Genomic DNA, 27,414 nt, shown 5'->3' on the forward strand with positions numbered 1-27,414 from the left:
CTCCTAGCTCTGTTGGAGCCTCTTTAGAACTCCACGGGAGGATGGCACATGCATCCATTTAAGACTTCTCTCCTGTTTATTCTTGGGTTGTAGCTTTCTTTGCTCTTGTATATATGCCTCAGCTCGGAAGAGATATATTACCTTCTTTCCTATCATTTCAATAAGGTGGAGTGGAAAGGAAGAAGCAGACCCATTTACCCAGGCTCTCTATCATTTTGAAATCCTGAACCAGGGGTTCTGTTGACAACTTTCAGCATTTGTGATTTTAAGAATTGAAACAAACTTATATAATGAGTGTATTATTGATTCCCAGAATAGTTTGGAATGTTTATGGGGTATGAAATTATTGTAAAGCTGAACTTTTTTTATGAATAACTTGTGTTTAAAAAAATAGTTAATAGATCTGAGGCATTGTTACTAGCTACTAATTGATAATTGGGGCCAGAAGCAAGGTAACTCTGGCTCACACGGTGTTTACATTCTAGAATCAGAGAGAGTAGCTTGTTTCCCAGAGTAAAATATGCTCATTTTAGGTTGTCTTCTTTGACATGAAGATCAGAGCTCTGCTACTTGTGACTTACTAAAACAGAGTACTAAATAGTAGCTCCAGAGTTAGGTGGAGGTTGCAAGCTGGGGTTTATTTCAATGAATGATAATAAAAAGAGTAATTTCCATGTCTTCTAATAAGAGTGAAAATGAATCTGTATGCAACATTATTTTTATTTCTTAATACATTTTGGGAAAGTTAATTGCAACTGTATGGTTCAGGGATTTAGTGCAAGAAGAAGAACAGTTGATGGAAGAAAAGAAAAAGAAAAAAGACGACAAGAAAAAGAAGGAAGCTGCTCAAAAGAAGGTAGTATATATGTATCAACTATCTATATTAAGTGGTCTAAACAGATTTAAAAAGAAAACTACTCTTATTGGATTTTTTAAAGCATTTGATTGAATGTTTTAATTTCAGTGGAGATTCATTTTAATATTTAATGTTTCTGATTATGCATATGTAGTAACTTGCCAAGTGTGTACGATTTAATGCATAGTTATTTAATCTTGCCGATAGTTTTTTCAAAGGTAAGTGCTTTATATAGGTCATTATCGTTCGATTAGCTGTTCCTAGGTTTTCATGATATATGCATCTCTCTATACGTGAGAAGAACATGGAATTTGTAGCTGCATAGAGAGCTGCATTGAAATCTAGCTCTCCCACATGGCATACTACACGGTGTGTCCTTCAGCTTTGTTTAGCCTCTCTGGGCCTTAGTTTCCTTATGTTTTGTAAGATGAGAATTTAATTAAATGAGATAACGTAATACACATAATGCACGTAATAGGAAATAAAGTGTCAGTTTCATTTTCACTTTTTGTTTAGTACCTGGGCTGATTTCAAGAATTTGCTGTTTACAGTAAGATATTTGAAAATAACCCTAGGACATCATTTGCTGCAGAAGATCTCTAGCCCATATGTTGTCAGAAACTGTAAGCAAAACAATACAAATTGTAGAAAAAGAAAAGATTATGTTCATAATTATAAAGATTTTTTTACAAATTAATATGAATCCTGACGACAGCTGGGCACTCATCTCCTGCTGTATCAAGGTTTCAAGGACCTTGAAAATGTTCTAAAAGATCACGTGAAATTACTGTTCCACTTCTGTATTCAGTGACAGTTCTGACTTTAATTTCTGACCTATACCTCTTTTGTGCCAGGCATTGTGTTACAGCCGCACACTTCTCTGCACATTATTTAATAGGGAAAAACACAGCAACCAAATCTGCGGTAGGTAGGGAGCTGTTGAAACACAGAGAACCGCTTCACTCAGCCTGGAATGGGGCCGACAGAAGGGAGAATTTTCTTAGAGTAGAAATTAGCCAAGTGAACAAGGAGTGGAATAGAAAGGGATTCCACGCAGAGTAAATTCAGCAGTAAGTGCCCACGGCCTTATAGAAGTATGGGTTTTGATTGGTGGGGGTGGGACGCCAAGGGCAGAAGTGTCAGAGGATGAGACTGCAGAAGGTGGTGGTAGCTGTGGACTCTTACCCGGGTTTCAGCTGCTAAGTGTTGGGGAAAACACTGAAGGCATTTCAGTAGACTGATGTAAAAGTTTGTGCTTGAGAATGTTTACCTTAGCAAACTGTGGGCTTGGATTGGAGGAGGTAGAAATTAGAGGCTCAGATGCTGGTGGAGAGACTATGGAAAGAACCCACAGAGTTTGTTGGAAGGATTTAAGGGAGAGTGACTTTGATTGATGCTCCGGTTCCAGATTGAGTGACGGGAGTATATCTCGGGGGCAGTTAACCAGGTTAGAGAATAGAAAGGGGAAAGAGAATTTCCGTTCTGGAGTGCTGAGCTGACAGCGTGATCAGCCAGTATTGGGGGGGGGGGGGGGGGGGGGGATTAGAACATAGAGCATTGGACGATGGAGAGTGAGGAGGTGATAGGTGGCCTTAGCATTTGGCCTTTTGCTTGCTCTCAGGAGTGACTGGGAGGGATGCATCTGTAATTGTCATAGTCATGGTTTAGAATAGGTTTCTAGTATAGAGTTTTGGCATTGATGATGCCGTAGACCTGTCAGAGGCCTGTTGATACAGGTTGGTCTTTGCAATGTGATAGTCTTTAGCTGAGGATTTGTTGTGGAAAACATTGTATCCTCTGTGAGTTAAGGTTGGGGGAGGCTTATGAGACTCTTGGTCTGTGCTGTGAAGGCCATTTACTGAGTGCAGAGAGCTTCTAAGAAACTTCAGAGACTTGTTGAAGAAGATGCTCACATGTACTTTATGTAGAATTGGTAGTTTGGCAAGCATCTGAGTGTTGCATTAGCCCCTGTTGATTCCTGCTTCTGAGGTATTCAGAATGTAGCTGGTAAGTTAGGATGTCTGCGAAATGGCTAGAGAAGAATCCGAAGGTACTATATAATGAAGCATGTTTATTTAGGATTTACCCTATTTACTGAGAAAATTCTGAGAAAGGGAGGAGGTCACTGGAATGATTTTTTAAAATTTACAATTTTAAAATTTAAAATTTAAAAATTTACAAATTTAAAATTTAAAATGTGTGATGTGAGTAAATTTTTTAAGGTTGTAACAAATTAGAATGGCTCTAATTGCTAAGGTTCATCTTTATTTTCTTTCATAACTAAGTCTCTGACTCACCAAGTCAGTGTCTTTAACACGTGAATGATGACTTTTGTGTCATTTGGCCTCTCACCAGATCTGAAATGACAGCTTTTCACACTCTTTCCCACCCCATCCCTGCCTCACCCCGTTCCAGGCTCTCACCCTAACCCCATTCTACTGGAATCATCACAGAGCCTTAGCAGTAATGGGGAGTGTTTTCTTCCTTTGCCAGATCTTCAGCATTGGTAGGGTATTCCTTGTGTATCCTGTAGACACAGTAATATCTAGCCACTGAAAACAATAGATATATTTTTTAAGATTTTATTTATTTGAGAGAGAGAGCACAAGTGGGTGGGGGGGGACAGAGGGAGAAGCAGACTCCCTGCTGAGCAGGGAGCCTGATGGGGGACTCCATCCCAGGACCCCGAGACCATGACCTGAGCCAAAGGCAGATGCTTAACTGACTGAGCCACCCAGGCGCCCTGGCCACTGAACACAATATAAAGGAAAAGTTTAATACCTCTAATAAATGTTAAGCATAGTAGGGGACACTGCCACTGTAAATAAGACTGTTCTTCAAATTCCAAATAATCAGTTTACAACTGAATTTGAATAATACACATTAGTGAAGCAAGGACAGCTGGTATTTCTATAGGCTGTTACCAAATAGCTATTAAAAAAAACAAAACAAAAAAGAATCCCAAGTTGGCACACTTACAGCCCATATGAAAGATTGTGAGTCACAAGAGTTTTAAGACAAGTTTCCTCAAGCTTGTTTTTTGTCGGTAGAAGGAGCCAGCAGGTGTATGCAGGTAGGTGGCGGACATCTACATAAAACAGGTAGGCAGCCCATTTATATGAATGTTGGAACATAAATTCACTACAGTAAAACAGTCTGCCTGTTTTATGTAATGTATGCTCATGTTAAAAACCTATATATTTTTATTTCTGAAGAAGACTTCAGATAACTATTCTGATCTATTCATTTTTAATTTTTTTTTTAAGATAGAAAGAGGTCAAGCATTAAAATGAGTTAAAGTGGCCAACCATGGTTTTGTCAGGGTGCCAGAACTAGGAATAGGTTGGTAAGCTGCTTAGACCCCCAGCTGACACTTTTCCAAAATTAGGTTGCCATGGTGTTGTCCTTTTTTTTTTTTTAAGATTTTATTATTTTTTTTTAAAGATTTTATTTTTATTTATTTGACAGAGAGAGAGAGATAGCCAGAGAGGGCAACACAGCAGGGGGAGTGGGAGAGGGAGAGCAGGCTTCTCACCCAGCAGGAAGCCCGATGTGGGGCTCGATCCCAGGACCCTGGGATCATGACCTGAGCCAAAGGCAGATGCTTAATGACTGAGCCAACCAGGTTGCCCTTTAAGATTTTATTTTTAAGTAATCTTTACACTGCATCTAGGGCTGGAACTCATAACGCTGAGATTCAGAGTCGCATGCTCCACCGACTGAGCCAGCCAGGTGCCCCTGTCCTTTATACTTTTTGCTTTATTTTTCACAACCTAAAGGTGAACTTTAAAGCCACAAATAATATATTGTGGTAATTTCTGTAAAGCATTTAACAAGTCTTTATTCCATGTGTACAGAAACTTGGTCCCCAGTGGCCACTGTAGTATTTTTAAGGAATTCAAATTAAGATCACAGGTTATTTGCTATTTTAAATAAAAGCCAGGTAACACAGCTTCTATAGATGATGAGACATCAGCAAGGCTCACTGTAATGTTTTTACTATAATAGTTTTTTATTTTGTCTACTTAAATATAAATTTTAAGTATCTAAATTCCTCTTTGAAGAAATTGTACATGAAAATTACATGCTTTTCATTATATTTCAGCCTCGGTACATCTCTCACAATGAGATCAGTGACTGGATGGCTTTATTTTTAGTTTTGTTTTTTGAAAAGCTTTCTATTTCATATCTAAGAGTCAGGGCTGTTTACTTATTTCTTCTAATTCCAAGACTTAGGAAATAATTTGATACAGTATGGGAATGTAGCTTCTGCACTTAAAAAGGGCAACAGTGGTAGCAGTAGCTTGTTACCATGGATTTATCTCCAGGTTCTGTTTTTAGAAGAAATTTCTAGAAGGAATCTTGAGAGAAATGTAGTGAAGGGAAAAGGAGGTTGAGAAATAGGTTAATTATAGAGGGATAATTTAGTATAACCTTTACTTTAAGCATGTAATTGTTCCTAGAAAGCGTATAATGGTTGAGGGGCCAGAGGGAAGCAACAATACAAATTGGGATCTTTTAGTGTTAAGAATGTTTTAAAGCCAGTGTTCATTACTATTTTTGTTACTGTGTTAGGAGCTGAGGGGATTGTTATAGGCTTTGTGGATTTAAATGTACTCAGTTTGGGTTTAAGCGAGACTTACATTATAGAAAATGTCGAACTTTCGTTCCCCTTTTCAAAAATTTTAGTATCAATCATCATGTCTCCCGAAGGCCATGTTGGTCTGAGGCTACGGATCCTGTTCAGCAGTGCAAGGAGCCAGGGTGGTAACATCATCAGGCCTGGAGCACTGCAGCCCTCTAGGGCAGCCAAGTGTTGGCTTACAGTCCTGCCGCCGATTTCAGCTCACTGGTCTCCACTGGTCTCGGTTCCTTTTTTAAAAAAAAAACTCTGTATGCAGCCAACCTGAGGTCTAGGCTGAATGCTGCTTGCTAAGTCCTAGAAAAGCTTTCTGACCCCTAATTACCTCATTTAAAATAGGTGAATTTAGCCATCAATTCTTTATTCCTGATGTTAGTTTCTGATACGTGGCACTGTGAAGATACGGTAGATGATTAGGAAATGAGAAAAAAAAATGGGACCTGGGAACCTGGAGTGTGTTTGAGTTGGGCCATTTCCCAGGGTGAAAGGACTGAGCCAGGGCACCAGCTCTTGCATGCTTCCTGCGTGCCAGGCAGGGTCCTTAAGCGTGCGCCCCCCCACCCCAACTCTTCATGATTTAAATACTTCTAGGCTCACAACTGCTCTGGGGTAGGTGTTTTTGTTCCAGTCTTACAGATGAGGAAACTGAGCTTTGGAGAAGTTAACTAATTTTAACCAAGGTCACATCAAGTGGTGGAGCCAGGATTCAGAGAGTCTGGCTTCAGACACTAGCTCTTAGCCACTCAAGTATGCTTAGGGAGCTTAGGGGTCAGGGGTTGGGACGAGTGGTGCGGAGCCTGACAGAAACAGCGTGGCATGCTGCGTGTCTGCCAGTTGTCTGATACCTTCCTTTATGAACTGAGGCAGTTGTAGTAATTGCTTGTGGAATCACAGCTCAGGGTTTTTTTAAGTAGGCTCTACGCCTAACATGGGGCTCAGACTCATGAGTTGCATGCTCCACTGACTGAGCCAGCCAGGTGCCCCTGTTTTTGTTTTTGTTTTAAGAAAAAGATATTCAATATGGAAATAATTTTGCTTCTAGATTTGACAGAATCCTTTAATTCTGTTGTACAAGAGGATCTACAGTGATACCTCACATTTAAGTAATGTTGTAAAAAAAAAATCTTTCTGTTGTACTTGAGCCTCATAATAGCCCTGAAAGGTAAGCAGTACATTGCCCCCCCCACCCCCCCACTTGAGGAATTAGGAACCTGAGACCCCGAGGGTTTAAATGACAAGGTCATGTAAAAGAAAGAAATTTGAAGTTAGTTTTAACATATTTTATATAATCAAATATATCCAGAATATTCTAACATATAATCAGTATCAAATATTATTAATGAGATACCATTTTTAAGTATAAAAAGTAAAAATCTGGTATTTTACACATAGCAGGTTGGACTCAGTTTACCTCAGGGGTCAGTAGCCACATCTGGACATGGCTACCATTTTGAACAGTGTAGACAAATACTCTGTTTTTCTTTCTTTCTTTTTTTTTTTTTGAGACAGATATTCTTAAAATCACTGATCCCGTTTGGAAAATTATCTTTTGAACAGTTTGAGTAATATGCTAGGTCCCTGGACTAACCCACAAAGACTTATTTTAAAGAAGTGGCACTTGGCTGAGTTCTGTTTCCTCTTAATCTGTTAGGAGCTCTTGGGTTCTGTTACTCACATTCCTTCAGTATATGAGTCAGTATTCTGATGGGCCGACACCTTTGGACGTTTTCTCGATGCCATTCTCTGTAGATGACAGAATACTGAATGAGGTTGACTGTTGTTCTGAAGCAGTGTGGACTTGTTTTGGAGTTGTTTTTCTGGCCTTTATGTTAAGGCCCACGAGAGCAACACGGTTTATCTTGGGGATAATGTGATCATGGCTTCTGTGTATTGTAAATTAGTTTCCTTTCGAAGTGAACTGTGGAAGAGACTTGGAGAGTTTTTTAAAAAAGATTTTCAGCATGTAAAACAATTTTTGTGCTATAATGTTTTAGCTTCAGAAAATTATGTATTTTATTGTTTGCCATGGTACTCATAAAGTATTCATATACCAAGTTCTCTTTAATAAGACTGTTTTTTCTACCATCAGATTTTAAAAACAATTTCTCCAGAAGTAAATTAAGTGTTCCAGCTAGTTAACTGGTCTTTTGCCATTGTCCTTCCATCAGTTTTTTGTTTTGTTTTGTTTTGTTTTTTAGTTTTTGATCCATATGAAGTAAAAGATGGGCCTCCATTATTTAGCATAACAGTAGTGCTCTAAAACTTGGTAAAGGAGCTCACTGCCTAGACTGACTCTCTGGCTCTCCAGGGAAAGATTGTTAGGTGTGGCTTCAGGATTAGGGTAATTGCCATGTAGTCCTTTACCATCTAGTTCTATAATGATCTAATTCAAAAAAATGCTATTTTTAATAACAGTAATTTGATATGACTAAGCAAAATTATTGTGCCCCATGGCACTTAAGGAAAGCTTTATCTTTATTTAGGAACAATTCGTGGTTATTTGGCTACGAATTACTCAGTTTTTCCTGCCTATCCTTGTATCTTTTATTTTTAGGACTCCCATGTAATTGGTCTTAACTAAAAAGTTGATTTTTGCTTGTGGCCTCTGTCTGTAACCTGTTCCTTCTTTTTGGGGCCCTTGAAGTTTGAGTGAGGTACCTTGAGGCAGCCCTGTTCCTTGTTATGTCAACGACAGTGGACAACGGGGCAGGCATGGCAAAGCAGGGTTGGTGTCAGTTTAGCTTCTGAACACAGTAATTTTAATGAATTATCAGATGTGTCAGAAGTGACAGTTTTGTGTGAAATTTTTTCCCCACTCAAAAATACCTAAAAGTTAACTATGTTTAACTGAAAGAGCAGCCTAACCTCCAGGAGTTAAATTTATTACTGATTTGTCAAAATGGTTATATTCAGCTTTTCTTCCAGAAAACTTAATTCATTTTTTTATCATTTAAAATAATAATTTTTGAAGCCATTTTAAACTTATGCAAAACTCAGTAGATCCATCAAATGTTAAAGGTGACAGTTATAGAAAATTCTTTTAAAAACTAAATAATGAGAAAAGTACAGTACCATTTTTTTTTTTATTATTTACTGTCATACAATGATGTCTTCTCTGCTTTGTATCTAAAGAAACATTTCAAACTTTTTTATTAATAAACATTGTATCAGGGACAATGGGGCACATCTGTGGGAAAAGCATGCTTTCTTTGCATATCTTTTCCTATGCAGTCACCTAAATGACAAATTCCTTATTTAATAAAAGTGTATATGTCTTATATGATAGTAAAATATGAACATTTTATCATTAACAGTCCATTTCTTTCAGTTTCATATTTACATTGTTTTTTTGTTTGTTTGTTTTTATTTTAGGCCACTGAACAAAAAATCAAAGGTACGTTGTTTAAAGCTACTTTTATCCTTTTTTTTTTTTTTTCGTTAAAGCAAGGTTGTTGATATGCATTTTATTCACCTCCAGGATTGGGAGAGCGAAAAGCATGAAAGAACAGAGGGGTGGGGACAGACTTCTTCAGTGACATCACCTTGGAGTCATCCCTTGGGGTTAATGGTTTACTATATTACCACTTTTAAAACATACCTACCTTACAGCTATCTCCTAGGATGGGCACCACTTCCTGATGTACTCCCTTGATTTGAGTCTTTGAGCACATGTACCTTCCCTTCAGTCTTCCATGTAAAAAAGTCTTCTTGTCTGGGGTTATCTCTGGGACTCTCACCTCATCCCTTGCTTTATTCTTTGGTCTCTGTATTCAGTTGTCCCCCACTCCTTCCTGGAGGCAGACTGTGATACCCACTCTATATTTAATTACTGAGAATAGTAGATTGCTAACCTGATGGTCATTTTGCCAGGCTGAACAGCTCCCAGTACACATCAAGCAGGAGCCTTCCGGCTGCTAAGGAAACAGGAACATCATTCCTCTCAGATTCTGAATCAGGAATTCTTCACCCTCCCAGGAGTTCACCGCCTGGTAATGAAAGGTGTAGGGCTCTCAGATGCTGAACTTGTTAGGCTTGAAGATTCTGAATTTTTACGTGTAGCTGAATCAGAAGTATGATCTCTGCATTTGGTTGAGATAATACAGCTCAGTACTGCCTATTTTTATTTGAGGTCAGCATTTGTTAAGGTAACATTTGCTAGGTGCAAGTATGTGGGAGTGAACAAGAACAGTCTTAGCTTATATTTTACCGAAGAAAGTGGCAGTAGAAGGACACACCTAAACAGCATAGTATGTGATTTGCTTCAGGTAGAAATGCCATTGTTGTCCTGGAGCACAGAGGAGTAATGAGTAGCTTATTTGACACAGGGGTTTAAGGAAAATCTCCTTGAGGTTATGAATCGTAAAAGATGAAACAGCCAATCCAAGAAAGGATGAAATGGCAGAGGGATCAATCAGCGTGATTGAAGGTACAAAGAAAAGAAATAATTTGGTGATATTTTCAGTAGATATTCCTAGAGCATTAAATATCCAGCAATAAGTGGATAGGGTAGAAGGGTTTTTCTGAAGAGATAGGTAGGGGTTAGGTCAGAGAAGGCCTTATATGCTCTGTGTACTAAGGAACTTGGACTTCTGTTTTATAGACAGGAGCCACTGAAGAGTTTAAGCAGAAGAGTGACATGGTTTGTTTGTTTTTTCTTAAAAGCCGTCAGTCACTGTGCATGGAAAGTGTTGGCTGAAAGATGGAGCGAAGAGAAGAAAGGCACTCTCTGGGCCGAGGAAGCGGGTGGACAAGAAGAGGGAATATTCAGAGAATAAGTGTGGGGGTTTTGGGGGGAAGGGACAGAATATAGGCCTGGAGGTAGGGGGAAATCGTAGGGCTTCATGCTGGTTAGAGGGGAGCCAGCCTGAGTGATACATGGAATTGGTGAATCACTATATTATACACCTGAAACTCATGTAACACTGTGTGTTAACTATACTGGAATCAAAATAAGTAAACTATCAATTTGAGTCTTAAAAAAAAGAGTAGAGAGCCAGCAAAGGTCACAGTCATAAGCTGTGCTTTAGGAGAGTTTCTTTATCAGTAATGTCTAGCGTCCCCAACAGAGGCAGTACCAGAGGGGGAAGTGGGGGAGTAGAGAGGGTAAAGATGATTTGAACTGAGGTCTTGGTAGCAGGGGTAGGAGATGGATGGAAGATGTGTGAGGTCTAGAATTCACAGGATTGCAACTGGTGAGATCAGAGGGGGGAATTGAAGGTGACATTGTGGCTTTGAATCTGGACGTGTAAGAAAGTTACAAGGGTGTGGAATGATGGAGGGGGGAATGTTGCCAAATTAATTTAGTAGGAACATGACCAAATTCAACTTCTTCAAGCTCCACTTTCTGCATACCACTCCCGTCTATAGGGATGTTAAGTTGTCCCTTTGCTCTGCTTCAAGACCAAACTCCTGCTTGGCTGTCAAGGCCCTCTTTAATCTGACCTCTCATGATCTAACCAGCCTGTTGCCCCTCACTCCTTTGTACTTTTCAGAGCATTCTCATCTCTTTCGTGTTCTTTCCTGTTTATTTTTCTTTTTGATCCAGCTCCTCAGCCAAGGAGGCCTTTCAGTGTTTCCAGATCTCACAGAGCTCATCTTCTAATGGATTGCTCCAATGGCCATTGATTCTCCCTTCCTGATTTCTCAGGATGTTATGATGAATCTTAAATTTGGGCCACTTGATTATAATCCATCTTAGAGTTTTGACTGGCCCATGGGTATTTGTTTCTCCAGCATGATCTTTGAATGCCTACTGTTTATATCGTTTCCAAATGTAAAATCATCCTTTTACATCCATACATAAAATATGAATATATTTGAATCTTCTTCATTTTAGACTTTCCATAGTTCTGAGTATGTTAGGCTAAGTGTATGAAAGTTGCTTCAAAATGTATTATGTTGTTTTGCCAGCTATTTTACTCCATCCTTCTTTTGATGGCAGCTCCGTGATTGGTCACATTATTCTGATTTATGAAAATGTATTATTTATTTTTTGTGCCGTGTATAATATCTATATGGTATTTGTGATTTGGGGTTCATGGTGATTAGAGATTACAAACTGGAGACTTTTGGGACAGGTTTGGCAAACACAGTTGGTACTGTTTACTAAATGTCTGGTTTCAGAATAATTTATGACTTACAGAAAAGTTGAAAAGGTAGTAGAGAGTTTTCCCACATACACCTCACTCCATTTTCCCATGATTGACATCTTGCATTTCTGTGGCACCTTTGTCAAAACTAAGAAACTGATACTGGTATTAATGGAACTCCAGACTTTATTGAGATTTCCCTCTGTCTCCCGTTAACTTATTTCTAAAATCCAGCGCCAGGTACAAAACGCATCTAGTTGTCTTGTCTCCTCAGTCTCCTCTGGTCTCCACACAGTGTTTTTGTTATCCTTTATGTTTCCGATTGCCAACATTTACAAATCAGGAGAATCTGAGTAATCGAGAATTGCAGTTTCTCTTGCAGTTTTTACGGTCTACATCATTTTTTGTCCTTCCATGGTAGAGTCTGTATCAGGCCCGGGTCTAATAACTTCTGGCTATCAAGTACTTGAAGGAAATGGGGCTGCTGTGACTGAGGAACTGAATTTTTAATTTTATTAGAGTCTTTGTGATTGTCAGGAGTCCTGATCTTAGTGTTCAGACTGAGCATGACTAGTTAGGCTGCAGCACCCTCTATGAATTCTGCCTTCATGAACTGTTCCTTCTAAGGCTCCTGCCATTTCTGGTTAAGTAACACTGATGTTGCTTCCACCCAGTGGTAAGACAATTTGTATAAAAGTGGGGTTTTTGTAAAGTATCATAAATTAAATTATTGACCAGCTTTCTTACATGAAGACCAGTCAGTGTTTATTTCTTGGTGCAATGGATTCATAACTCATCTAATGAAAATGTGGACCAACATAATGCGAGACATAATGAAATTCTTGGAAGTTTTATTCTTACCTTGTACTTGAACTTTGAAAAACTGTAAGGAGCATGCATATTTGAATGTTTGAATATGTGAAATGTCTTTTAAAATTATCTATGAGTATCTCCTTGAAACAGCAGGGGAGTGAAATGCTGAAAAATTTATGGTGAGGTATAGGAATAGATGGAAACATTTTAAGATGCCCTGTGACCAACATAATGTAAAGGCAGGGAAGGAGTTAATATTCCCTCTTCAGAATGCCTATGGGAACTTGATTAAGAAAAGCAATTTTTCAAAAACATAGCTCTGACACTGGCTTGTTTTGGAAGCATGCTCATTATACATTCCTTGCAAAAGAATAAGCGCTGTTAATTTTTGACAGCTAACACCTCTCTCTCTCTCACCCACCCTCTCACACCCCCCCTCGTCCTCTGTCTCATGCTGGTGCTTTCTTCAGGTGATTTTATAAGCAAGTTAATATTCCAGATAATAACAAACTCCAGAGCTCTGAAGAGATGAGAGGAGGCTGGAATGGAAGCAGGAATGGAGAATAATGGATAAAGATTTTTTTTGTTTTCTGGTGATCCCATAGGGAAGCATAGTTTATTGCTGCTATCCTCTTTCTGGACTAATTGAAAACTCTTAATGAAAATTGAATCAACATGTAAAACACATTTTTGTTCCTTTCCACATTTGGAAGCCATTATTCTTGTTCAGTTCTTCTTCTTTTTTTTTTTTTTTTAAATCTTAGGTCTAGCCTCACAATTTTTTTCAAAGATTTATTTACTTGAGAGAGAGAGAGAACGAGAACCGGTGGGAGGAGGGAGAGGGAGAGAGAATCCCAAGCAGACTCCGTGCTGAGCGCGGAGCCAGACACGGGGCTCGATCCCATGACCCTGAGATCATGACCTGAGCTGAAATCAAGAGTCGGACACCCAACTGACTGCGCCACCCAGGTGCCCCACATTTTTTTTTTTTTAAATCAAACATGATTTAATTGTTTAGCTCCATTGCTCCTGGGGAGTGATCAAAATATTCGAGAGCTATTAAATCAGCGGCATGTCAAATCATATTGGAGACATCATGGTAACTAACTTTGAGCACCTACTATGTGTCAGGCACTGCTTTATATTTATTTCATTTAATCAAGGGGAATACTCTAAATATTTAATCACTAATAATGAATGGTTACCAATGATTCAGAACACATACTGGAGCAGGGTCCTAAAAGCTTCATATGCTAAGAGTAATCTTTCAGCTATTGAATTTTGGGAAATGTTTGGGACTTAGGGGAGGGGCCAAGGCAGCAGGCTGGGAAGTCTGAGGCTTCATGAAGTAGGATATTTAAAAACTAATATGGGAGTAGGGCTTCATCAGTGTGTACTAGAACAATATAAATCTGCATTTAATCCCTTCAGCAGCCCTATGAAAGTGGATCGTATCATCACATTTAGAAGTCATATTGAGGCTAAGAAAAGTGACTTGCATTTTGGTTATGCAGCCAGTGAGTGTCTGAGCCAGGATTTGATGACTAACTCTAGTGGGCTCTACTGCTGCTTTCTCTTTGAAAACAGTCCTGTATTTACATGGAAAACAAAGTAGGAAGGCTACGCCAGTGCTTTAATAATATTCAGTGAATGAACTAAAACAATGCATGTTTTAAAAATATTCCCAGAAAGATCTTCTAACAGGTTTTATGGTATTTCCCTGAGCACAAAGAAATAAATAAAAAGTTGTATCACCAACATAATTTTGTGAATCAGGGAGCATCTGACAACTGCAATGTGTAAAGTGGTTGGCTTTTCAGGAATTATTAGAGAAAGCTCTGAAACTGTTTACTTCATCTTTGTTGATGAAAAAGCGTAAGAGTTTCAAGGACCAGGCAAGAAGCTGATTTTCTAAAAGCTTCCTCCCTGTGTCAGACCTCTACACAGTGAAAACCAGTCCCTTTTTGGGACAAAACCTGACTTCTAATTAAGTTTGAAATGCCTTGCTCCGCCTCTTTTGGGGAGATGTAAAGAGACTTTGACAAAAAAAACCACCAAAAACCCCACATCACCTCCATTTCATGCATTCTTCAGAAGGAGGGACGAAGTACCTTCTGAGGAGCTGGGCAACAGACAGGTCTCTGCTTTTCAATATGCTTATTGACCAAGAAAGCTCATAAAGGCAGAGGACACAGTTTAACTGTGGCAGTATGATTGAGATGACTGTTTGAGTCAAAGGAAGAAAGTGTTTAATTTGTTCCCTTCTCATTAATAAGTAAGCACTCTTTCCGTTTTCATCGTCACTGCCAATATCAGCTGTGTTGTGCAATCTCATGAGGTCATCTTGGGAAACAAAGATAAATGAAAAATAATTGTCTGTTAATCCATTCTTCCGAAGTAAGGATCCATAAAGTGTCATTGTTTTGTGTTTTTTTTTTTTTCGTTTAACATTTGTGAAATATTTATTGTGTGCCGACCCTGTTTCATGTACTGTTGTGGTCACTGTTATGCATGAACAAAACCCAACTCCCAAGTCCTTGTCCCAACTGTGCTTCCATTCTTATCTTTGTTTTAGTTTAGTAGAGGTAAATATATTTACCTGTGGTCTCAGTGTATTACTTCATAAGGCCTTAAGTCTCTCAGTCGCAGTCCTGTGATAATGAAATTCAGGAACTTCGGTGGCTTGGCAAAGAATTCCTGTGCTACACAGATCTTTCAGAGGAGAAACTGAGGCCTAAACAGCTGTGATTGGAGTGTGTTGCCTGACCTTGTTCACATAGTGGCTCACGTGGAAATTGGTATCTGTGGGACTGTTAGGGAAACAGAAGGGGCTGCCCCCGGCTGACGCTGGCAGGCACTCCTCCCCTCAGCATACCTGTGACCATTCCTGTCACACAGGTAGGGAAGTTCTGTTAGAATTGGGGCTTCCGTGCAGTGTTTTTCTCCATAATGGTAGAAACATGACTTCTGTGTTACAGGCAGGTATTAAGTAATATTGGGCAGACCAGGTTCTGATTCCAAATATGGCATCAAAGTACGTTCACTTTATGAGAAATTGTGAAGGCAAATGTGTGCGGACCTCTTTGAAGGAGAAGCAGAGTTTCTTGCTGGTGAAGAATTTACTAATGGCAAATGTCTTTCTTCCTATGGAAGATGTCTTTGAGCTTTGTAACTCTGCACTAACAGGAGGGGGGGGAAATGGCCTTCTGCTTCCAAGGGAAATAGTAGAGGTTTAGGTATATCAAAGTCACCATTTTTCCTTTACTTGTATTGAGAAAGGAAAGTGATTTGTATAGATTTATATATAAATCTAAATTTATATACTCAATGAGGTAGTGAAGGATGCTAAGGACCCCTTTATGCTTGTAAGATAAGGGCCATTTTATTTATTTATTTATTTATTTATTTATTCTTATGTTAATCCCCATACATTACATCATTAGTTTCAGATGTCGTGTTCCATGATTCATTGTTTGTGCATAACACCCAGTGCTGCATGCAGAATGTGCCCTCCTCTATACCCACCACCAGGCTAACCCATCCTCCCACCCCCCTCCCCTCTAGAACCCTCAGTTCGTTTTGCAGAGTCCATCGTCTCTCATGGTTCGTCTACCCCTCCGATTTCCCCCGCTTCATTCTTCCCCTCCCGCTACCTTCTTCTTCTTCTTTTTTTTTTTTTAACATATATTGCTTTATTTGTTTCAGAGGTACAGATCTGAGATTCAACAGTCTTGCACAATTCACAGCGCTCACCAGAGCACCTACCCTCCCCAGTGTCTATCACCCAGTCACCCCATCCCTCCCACCCCACCCCCCACTCCAGCAACCCTCAGTTTGTTTCCTGCAATTAAGAATTCCTCGTATCAGTGAGATCATATGATACATGTCTTTCTCTGTTTGACTTATTTCACTCAACATAATACCCTCCAGTTCCATCCACGTCGTTGCAAATGGCAAGATCTCATTCCTTTTGATGGCTGCATAATATTCCATTGTATATATATACCACATCTTTATCCATTCATCTGTCGATGGACATCTTGGCTCTTTCCACAGTTTGGCTATTGTGGACATTGCTGCTATAAACATCGGGGTGCGCGTACCCTTTCGGATCCCTACTTTTGTATCTTTGGGGTAAATACCCAGTAGTGCAATTGCTGGATCATATGGTAGCTTTATTTTCAACTGTTTGAGGAACCTCCATACTGTTTTCCAGAGTGGCTGCACCAGCTTGCATTCCCACCAACAGTGTAGGAGGGTTCCCCTTTCTCCGCATCCCCAGGGCCATTTTATTTCTAGCAGATGTAGGTGTGTTTGCTTATAAATACCAACAAATTATTAAATAACAATGAAAGATTTTGTAACTTCAGATGTTTGTGATGAGGCTGGGGTGGGGCAAAGACGGGGAAATAGGAGAAAAGCAGAGATCAGTGCAGTCAACAAAGCAAACTATTGTTGGAAAGTAGATTCAGGGACCAATGATCCCATAGTTGTTGGAGGCTTGTGGGAGTATCCTGAGGTTGTATCCTAAGCCCTGAGATTCTGCCTTGACAACAGTCAGGTCTTCAGTTTCAAAGAAAACAAATCAGGGACGCCTGGGTGGCTCAGTCAGTTACGCGTCTGCCTTCAGCTCTGGTCATGATCCCGGAGCTCTGGCATTGAGCCCCATGTCCGGCTCCCTGCTCAGTAGGGAGTCTGCTTCTCTCTCTCCCTCTGCCCCTCCACCCCGCTCATGCTCTCCCTCTGGCTCGCTTGCTCTCAAATAAATAAAACCTTAAAAAAAATAAAAAACCTACGGAGGAACAAACACACCTTTAAAAAAAAAACCAAAACAACAAATCAGGAGTCTTCTGGTTTAAATTTTGGAGAAGTCAGGAGAGATTAGCAAGAATAGCTTTATCAGCTATAACCAGGTAAGAGAAAGCTCCAGACTAGGAAATAACACAGTATATGTCCTAATTTGCACTTTTATGTTCTTCAGTTCTAATAAGAGTAGTAGCTGTGCTTCAGAACGTGTACTGAGTGAGAGCACTCTCTCGGCTATAGCCTCAGTGGAAATGCACTTGATAAAACCAGCTGCAAAGACAGCATTTGGCCTGAAGCAAAAAGTATTGAATCTTCTACTGAAGATGATAATCATGGAATTCTAGCATAAACACAGCATGGTGTTAAAAGTCCAGGCTTCTGAGGGAGATAGCATTGGATTTGAATATTGTCTTTATGATTCTTGTTTCTCTGACCTTGGGCAAGTTCCTTAACCTCCGTGCCTCAGTTTGACTCTGTGGAAAGGAGATAATCCAGGCTACTTGATGTGGGAATGAAATAATATAGAACATAAATCACAGGACCGGAGGCTAGTAAATGCTGAGTATAGACATCTTATTATAGAAATTTTTGATTTGCAGCTTTCAAAGTGACTAAGCTATAATTAGTGACTTTCCTATTTTTGGATAGTTTGATTTTGCTCTTGTAAGTAAGGGGAAACTTAATTTATACTAGGAGGAACACTGGTTTGGGGGTCTAATTTGGTTTTAAATTTCAGCTCTGCCATTTACTAGATGTTTGATCATGGGCAGCCTTCTAAGCCTTAATCGCCTCATCTGTAAAATGGAAATAATATTTCAAAATTACAGAATCATGAGGCTAGAGCGATATCAGATATAGTGCCTGGCATTTAGCTGATACTTAGTGAATTTTAATTCCCACCCCTGTGGTTGCGCAGTATTCTAGCAACCTTTCAGCCTCTTGACTGGGCATACCAGCAGTGTCCCCAGTCACTTCAGAGTTCCTCCTCACCCAGATGATGATTAGGTTTTTCCTCTCATTAAAGTAGAGCCCAACCCAGCATGGGTGAATCACAGTGCAGCGTCTCTGCCATAGTGCAAGGAATAGGTCTTGCAACACGAGAATGGGATATATCTTTATAAATTCGGCAGGCCCAAGTTGGTACTTTATTGCTTTGATTTATATTTGTTTATTGGTAAAATGGAATATCATGTGTTTAATTACTTGTGCTTTTCACATTTTATGAATTGCCCATTCTTGTTCTTAGCCCATTTACCTCCTGGACCTTAGAGCTTTTGTTACCAGTTTACACGAGCTCTTTGTATAATACGCTTATTAGCATTCTGTCTCATATATTTGATGCAAATATTTCCAACATTATGGACTATATCATATGTTTGAAGTTGTTCTGAGGATGAGATACCAGGCAGAAATATCTAAATTTTGCTCGATAGTAGACCCTGCAAGGGGGTATATATGCAGAGGATGCAAATATATATTTCAGAAGAAGAAAAGCAAAATTAAATAATCTTTATACTTTTAGCTTAAACTCTGGCCCTAAACTCTAGTGACTCTGTGGAATGTTTCCTTGTGTTAGCTTTAGGGGCCTTACCCCAAAACAGTACCTCTTTTCCTTCTGTTAGGGAAAGTTGGGGTAGGCAGTGGGAGGGGAGAGAGAGTGAGTCCCTTTAACTTGTTCTAAAGGGCAAATATTTTTCCACTTTGCCTTTTAATTTGGAATAAACACACACACACACACACACACACCCTTGCAAAAATAAACTATACTGCATAATTTTATTTGGTCAAACTTAACAATTTTTTATTAATTACTTGACTGACTTATGTTGAGAAAACCTACCGTTTACCCAGATTTAGAAAAAATTTTGCCTGTGTTTTCTAAAAGCTTTTAAAAATGCCAGCATTTTATAGCATTATTAACTGTTTGATTTATCTGAACTTTATTTCATTTTTTTAAGAGAGAGCATGCAAGTGGGGGCGGGGCGGGGAATCCTAAGCAGGCTCCATGGGCAGCTTGGAGCCTGACACGGGCTTGATCTCATGACCCTGATCATGAGATCATGACCTGAGCTTAATCAAAAGTCGGATGCTTAACCAACTGAGCCACCCAGGCGCCCCCTGAACTTTTTTTTCTAATAAAAAAAAAAAACCAACTAACCATCCTGTATTTCCTAAATAATTTGTTATCTTCAGTGGTTTAGGACATTTCCTTTATTGCATAACTTTTGTGGTCCTTCTTGATTTTTTTTTTCCCCAAATTTCAGTGTTTTGGGGACTTTGGTTGTTGCTCCTGTTACTGACTTCTAGTTGAATTGTTAGGTGTTAATCTTTTTTTTTTTTGAGTCACAAATGGAAGTCAGAAGCTCTCTAGATGTAGCTGCAGTATCTGCCAGAACAGTTTTCCAAATTTACTTAGACATGAGAACCACGTGTGACCCTTGTTTTAAGAAATACAGATTCTGACTTAGTAAATCTGTGAGGCTGAAGAATCTTTTTTTTTTTTTTTTTAAACAAATATCCCATAGCAGTTATAATTAAACAAATTTAAGGATCACTTCTAGAATTGTAAGTTATGAAAGAGACTGCAGGGCAGTCTGACTTTTTTTCTTTTAAAGCATGTGCCTCTCTGCCTGAAAACTGTATCTTTTATCATCCCACTGTTCTGAATCTCATATATTTGGACAAGATGTGATGGTTAGGTTAACTACAGATCTTGGAAATACCATGCTGTGAATATTGTGTGGATATCCTCCAGCTGTTAGAAAAGGTCCGTATTTTAGAACAGATTGCTCAGGCATTTTGCTGAAGAGTAGAGGATTGTATCGAGGCAAATCAGCTATGTTTCTCTTTGTGTTAGTAATTTGAGGTGGGAGATGTTTGAGGAGGAAGATCGAGTTCCCGGAGGGATTGGAGGTAGGTGCTTCCCTAAGACCCAGGAAAAGGGTATGCTTCCCGTTTCTGGATGATTTGTGAAGTGAATTAAAATTAAATGAATTCAGTGTAATACTTATTTTAAATTCAATATTTAATTTTGAATCGATTATAAGATATCTTGTTGCATGGTATTTTTCCTTACTTTAGGAACTTTTTAACCGAAATGTTAAGATTTTTTTTGTACCTGTGTAAAGTATAAATACGGTGTGTTATATTTCATATTAGTTTTTAAGTCGTATTTTTCAAGTTGTCACAATAGCCATATAGTTCAACCTACTTGCTAAGGATCAGCAGAAGTTAATGGATTGACAAGCATTTAGGTGTTTTCCAGGCTGACTAGTGGCACTTAAAACTGCAGCCGTTTGTCCACAATGAAAATTCTAGCATTACCTCTGTGTGTATCAACTTAAAAGCCAGACTTGCCCCCTCTGTGCCCTTCAGCATTCCAGAACGAACTGAAGTTAGTATAGAACAGGGAATGTGTATCATACAGGGGAAATATATTATAAATCATCCATGATGCTTATTAATGAATAAGAAGAGGATTTTTATAGTAGTACAATGTTTGGCCAAGTTGTAAATAAATTTGATTTATAAGTTCAATTTTAATCGAACAGTTTGCTCTTCGCACTGTTTAACCGGCTGGCTTCTTGTTTCCCCTCCTGTCCCTCTTAAAATACAAGGCGATGGAATTTGAGTTACTGGGCCTCAAATACAGGGGCAGCTGGTGAGCAGTACCTCCGTAGCAGTAAAGTGACACTGTACCTTTCCTCCATTTTCTGTGGAAAGCTCTGGAGTTGGAAGGCAACAGAAGTTGGAAACCCCCTTCTTTGGAATTTCTTGGCATAGAGAATTTTCTCATCTGCTTGAAGTTTTCATCAGGTGTGTGCTTTTTGAAGCTGTGTCCCGATGTGACGTTGCTACTGCCATTCATCCATAAAGCTGCAGAACTGATTGCACCCGCGCTTGTTGGCGCGGACTCTGGTCCTGAGGCAGATTCTGTCAGGGGAAGACTAGTGAGAGCGGCAGGCAGCTAGAATGATTGGTTTGAGAGTTTAGGCTTAACAGGATGATTGATTACTTATTGGAAGCATTAACCGTAGGGAAGAAAGACAAATCTTGTATGTGGTGTTGCTTGATAATGCAGTTACAATTTAAATGTACTACTTGGTAGCATGGTAGCTTTTTTTCCAGAAGTTATTTTGTGGCTTTTAAAAGCATAAAATCATTCTCTGTGATGAAGATTTTAAAGAATGTTTACAGATGACTTTTATTTTTTAAAATACCCTTTGAGCAATGGTAAGGATTTTCCTAAGTATCAAGCATTTGGAGTTTAACCTAATTATTGACAGCTAGAAATGTTGCCTTTTATTTTCTGGAAACACTGGCTTGTTACTCAATTGCTTTAGTACATTTTTATCTTGTTGATTACACCTACTCATATTTGTTTGAGAAGGTAGGATATTTTCTCTTAATAAAAATAAGAAATTCTTAGGAAAATCTTGTACTTTTGCTTTTATGTGAGAATAAAACTAGGAGCTTTCATGGGTACTCACCATTTGCCTTCAAAGAGCTTAACATGATGGTTTTGTTTTTCCTGTATAATGACACATTTTGAGATTAGAAATAGTTACTTTTGGTAAATTTAAAGTTTGCCTAAAGCAGTCTTAAAAAACATTGTGTATTCCATAGATGTGTATTAAGTATTATTTTAAACTGGTAATTTCAACTATTTCAGTTCTTTTAAGAATTCAAACACAAATCTGTATACGGTTTTTATTTTTTGGAGGGCAATTTAATGTTTCATTCTGTTAAAATGAAATCATGTCTTAAAATGACATTTTTGTCTACTATGCTGTTACTTAAGCCAGTATTTCTAGAAGATTTACAATGTAGCCAATATGAAAACTCTTACACGAAGCTAAGTTATAGACTTTGGTGGAAAGATAAAAAAAAAAGGAAGGGCTTGAGGTATTAAGTGGTGGTAATTCAGGATGTTGATGGCTGCTTTATATTTAGACTGTTGTTTCTATTAAACTTGTAGATAGCCAGTAGGGAAGTTCACTCATTTACTATTTTCTGAAATAAATTTATATAAATGGCATTTTAAATATTAAATCTTAAAAAGAAGTAAATATTAATATAATTTTAATTATTAATAACAGTAAATAAAAAATTTTTTTTACAAATTGAGAACTTGGTGTATTTAGGATTTGGGATATTAAATTGTCTCTTATCTAATCTTGGTTTTTTTTACCTGAACGTAAGACAGTTGCTGTGGGGTTTCCCCCCCCAATTAATAGACTGTTTTTTCGAACAGCTTCAGGTTTACAGAATGATAGAATGTTTATACATAAGAAATATCAAATACATGAAAGTAGCAAAAGTTAATTGTAGTATTGGTTCTTTTATTGTTTTGCAAAGTGGGAAGTCTTGATTTGGATCATGATTTAGGAAAATGTTGGTTTGAATTCTTTGCATGAGTAATTTCTCCATTCTAAAAAAAATTTTTTTTTAATTGTTTATTTCTGGGCCTATTCAGCTTTTGCCCGTCTGCTTTAAACTGTGCGAAAGACCAGTTGGGTCACAGTATGGCAAAAAATGTATCATAAAAAAATTGTAGTGCCTATGTGTATTTTGTACTGACTGAATGAAATTCCTTTAAAATACTTTTCTGGTGTTACGGACAATATGATGTTATGGCTGATAAGGGTATCTTCCCAGATTAACAGTCATATTAACTTGTTCTCTGGATGCTGGCTCTGGTTGTTTTTGTTTTTGTTTTTGAGCAGAGATCTGTAACCACTGAGTTATCAGCAACATACTAACCAGCTACCATCATCTTCCTTACTCTTTCTGCTTCTCTTTATCATTCTCTCTCTTCTTTACTGGTTCTTAATTATTCCACCTCTTAAATGTTCACGTGCAATGTCATTCGGTATTGTTCTGTGGGTTCACTCATCTCATATGCTGGTAGTTCTACAGTTGTTCATTCAGCTAGCAGTTCTTGGCCATTTGCTGTATTTGGTGCTGGGAATGCCAGTGATAAAGGGAAGGAAAAGCCAGCACTTAAAGTAAGCACGTGCAGTGAAAGGGATGCATTAAGAAGAGTTTTATGGGAATAGAGGAGGGGAAATTGCTTGTCATAAAATGCTTTTAAGATTAGCAGAACGTAGGGTGGGCGTGGGTGGTGATTAGTTGTTTCCTAGGAAAGGTGGACACAGATTTCCAAGAAATGCATCAAGTCATTTTAGACACAAAGAACATCATGAAAAAGAATGGTACCTTTTGGAGTGTTGCACACACTTGGTGTGAGAGAGAAGGAAACGTGTGTGGACATAACAGGATATGAATCTGGCCAGGCCAAGGACTTTAGATGATTTCTGAAGTTACTTTAGTGATATAGATAACTTGGGCAGAGAGAAGAGAGATTTGGGGGAGAGGGTGAAGATTGGCGGGGGGGGTGTCAAGATGTAAGCCAAGGAAGACCAATCAGGAGGTTTTTGCAAGAGTAAATTGATGGAGGGCCAAAATCACAGCAGGGACATTATAGATGATAAGGATGCATTTGAATTCTATCAAGGAGATAATCTACTGGGGATAGGGAGAATTTGAGGAAGAAATCCCTGCTTGAGTAAATAGTGAGACCATTTTCTAAAATAAATGACCCCTTCTCTCCTGCCTCTCTAGCAGTCCTGACTTATCTTGCCTTTACTTCTCTTCTTCTATCTGCTGGGGGAACCCATCCTTTAGGTCTTGCCATTTCTTCTCATTCTACTCATGATTTTTTTCCACCTGTATGATGAATCCTAAATTTATATTTTTAGTTCATACTTTTACTGAGCTTTAGAACCATATATTCAGTTGCATTCTACCCATGGCTATCCTATATCAGTGGTTTTCAGAGTTTTTCTGAAGATTCCAGAGAGGCTGCCTGAAACTGTCATGAGATCCACAATGTCGAACTATTTTCATAATGATAGGAAGACTTGGTCTTATTCACTTTTTTTCTCATGAGTACGTAGTGTTTTCTAGAGGTTCCATAATGTGGATGTTACAACAAATTGGATGCAGAAGCAGATGTGAGACTGTACCTGCTTTTCTGTTAAGCCACATATTAAAGAAATTTGGAAGAATGTAAAACAGTGTATGCTTTTCACTGGCTTTCTGTTTTGGAAAATAGTTATTTCAGAAAATATATATTCATTCATGTAAGAGTTTATTTTTTAAATGAATATATTTTTTAAATTTCCCTGTTTAAATATCAAATATGGTAAATATAATTGTAACCCATAGATGATTTTTGGTGTTTTCAATAACTTTTAAAAATGCAAAGGGGTCTTGAGACCAAAATGTTTGAGAGTTGCTGTTCTGGAGTAACAACAAACCTAACACATTAAAAACTAAACTCATTCTCTCTCATGCATTTCCCAAACTCAGTTTTTGTCTTCTGTTTCATGTCTTGGTAAATGGTACCACTGACTACCCACCTTCCAGGCCAGAAACCTGAGGGTCATCCTTACTCCTCTTTTTTTAACCTAGGTGGTATTAGTGGTCACTCACATTTATTGAGGTGCCAGGTGCCAGGTACTATTCTCAGTTCTTTACATCCATTATCTTGTTAAAACCTCACAACAACCCTACATGGTAGAGGTATTCATACTATCCCTGTTTTACAGATAAGAGAACAGAGGTACAGGGTGGTTAAGTACCTGGCCCACGGTTATACATCTAGTAAGATGCAGAGCCAGGATTTGAATCTAGTCAGTCTTTTGAACCTGTACTTCTTTGTTCTGGAACAGTTTATGTAGATTGAGATGATATGTTTCTTGAGGATTTTATATGCACATTCCCTATAAAGTCATCTGGGCCTCGTGCTTTTTAAAGAGGTAAATCTTGGAGTTTTTCAATGTCTTCTGTTATTATAGGATCTTCTCCTCTATAAGCTGATCTTGGTAAATTATATTTTGTAGAGCAGACGCTGGGCAACTATAGCTTGCAAATTTGGCCCATTGCCTATTTTTGTGTATCAGGTTTTGCTGGAACAGAGCCACATCCATTCATTTATGTGTTGTCTGTGGCTGGTTTTTGTGCTACAACAGCAGAGCTGAGTAGCTGCAAGAGAGACTGGATGGCCTGTAAAGCCTAAAATGCTTACTGTCCGGCCCTTTACAGGAAAGATTTGCCAAGCCATGTTATGGAACATTGTTCCATTTAGCTGGTTTTCTGTTTTACAGGTATAGGTTATACATAGTATTTTCTTGTATTTCCAGAATCTCTACATTTGGAGTTACATCTCTCTTTTTTTTTAATCCCTGAACTATTTATATTTCTTCTTTTTTCTCCCCATTGTTTGGGATTACTAAAATTTTGTCAGACTTAATTTGTAATAGTGTTGGTGTTCCATCTTCTGCTGTGCTCTTCAACAGTTTAAATAGCATTAGACTTAGAGTTCCATGTTTCTTAAAAGTATGCTAGTAAAAAAAAAAAAAAGTATGGCAATATTGATCAAACTGTCTGATCCTGATGGGTGATTTCATCAATTCCTCCATTTCTTCTATGCTAATTAATCTTTATTTTCTTGCCTCTTGTGGGGCCAGTGTTAAATCCTTCCTCCATCTTTTCAAATTATTTATAGAGTTGAGCCTAAAGAAATATCTTAATTTTAAAAAATCATCTCATTTTTTTTCCATTTTTGTTTTTTAAAAATTAGGTTAACTAGTTAATTTTTTTCATAAAGTCATGCCTTGGAGTTATTAGTTCACCTCTAAAGTCATTGATTGCTACTTTTATCTTCACCAATTCCTTGTGCTTCCTTTAGGTCATTTTTTAACTTGAGTAAGATGCTTTATATTTATTCTTGTTTGTTGAAAATAATTAAGACCAGGAGTTTTTCCCTTACTGCTGGTTTAGTCTTATCTTAAAACTTATTATGTGTGTTGTTTTCACTGGTATTTTCTTGATAAACCTGCAGTTCTGGTATTTCTTCTTCAGCTCAATACTTAAGGCATTTTTATTTGCTGGTTTTGTTGTTTCCAATGTGATTGCATTGTAATTCAGAAATACCATCTGTATTATTTGTACTTTTTGTAATTTAGTGATGTTTTCTATAGTGCTGTATGGTGTGTGTGTGTGTGTGTCTGTGTACACGTACGTACTTTCTATGACTATTCCATGGGTATTTGTCAAAAAGGGTGTTACCTGTTTTCAAGGTAGGTGGTTTTGCTTTTTTTTTCCTTCAGTTTTTCTGTCTCCCATTTGATTTACATTTGATACTAAAGTTTGGTACATAGGATTCTTAGCTGTTTATATCTTTTTAGTTGGTTTCTTTTATCAGTATGAGATATCTCATTCTTTATGATGCTTTTCTGATTGAAATTTTTAAACCTGACATTAATGTTGCTTTTATTTAAATTTTGTTAGCATTTTTGGTCCTATATCTGTCTTTGTACTTCCCCCCCCCCCCCAAACTTCCCTTTTTTTTTTTTTTCAGGACTGATTTTTGCAAAGTATTCCTTAAGTTTTTATTTTCTTTTTTTTTTAAAGATTTTATTTATTTATTTGACAGAGAGAGACACAGCGAGAGAGGGAACATGAGCAGGGGGAGTGGGAGAGGGAGAAGCAGGCTTCCTGCGGAGCAGGGAGCCCGATGCGGGGCTCGATCCCAGGACCCTGGGATCATGACCTGAGCCGAAGGCAGACGCTTAACCGGCTGAGCCACCCAGGCGCCCAAGTTTTTATTTTCTTAACAAACTAAAGACCCTTTATTAACAAGTGAATTTAACTCATTCACATTTATTTTGATTACAGATCTTTGGGGCACTATACTGGGCATCTTCTTTTGTAGTTCTTATTAACTGCAGTTCTGGAATAATTTTTTATTGCCTTTTCTGTATCTGTTGAATGGATCAGGTTTTCTTGTTTTCTCATTTTTTTCCCTCTTTCTGGTGGTTTGGATATTTACTGACATAATTAACCTAAATTTTAACTGCACATACACAGTAGCCAAAATTATTCAGTAATTATATCTGTTACCCAGCAACCCCATCCTTACCTCCCTACCTACACACACTCTTAACTTCTCCTTTATTCTTCTAGTATGTTTCATGTTTACATCTGAGATTTCACTTCAGATTATTTAGTTCAGTTTTATAATCAATAGTTACATTGTCTTAATGTTTTTACTGGTGTTGGTGAAATTTTCTGGCCCCAGAAATGAGGCCCTATCTCAGCCTTATTTTCCCCGTGACATTTCATCGATAAGTATAGCAGCT

At 38.2% G+C, this 27,414-nt stretch overlaps 1 protein-coding gene across 1 annotated transcript in view; it reads left to right on the forward strand.

Annotated features, from left to right (window-relative positions):
* TNRC6A (trinucleotide repeat containing adaptor 6A) overlaps window positions 1-27,414 on the forward strand; it is a 100,789-nt gene that overhangs the window by 23,614 nt on the left and 49,761 nt on the right. Inside the window, 2 exon segments of the mRNA XM_044915643.1 lie at window positions 769-856; window positions 8,871-8,892. Of these exon segments, the coding sequence (XP_044771578.1) occupies window positions 769-856; window positions 8,871-8,892 (110 nt within the window).

This window comes from Neomonachus schauinslandi, chromosome 5 (assembly GCF_002201575.2).
Source record: "Neomonachus schauinslandi chromosome 5, ASM220157v2, whole genome shotgun sequence".
NCBI lineage: Eukaryota > Metazoa > Chordata > Mammalia > Carnivora > Phocidae > Neomonachus > Neomonachus schauinslandi.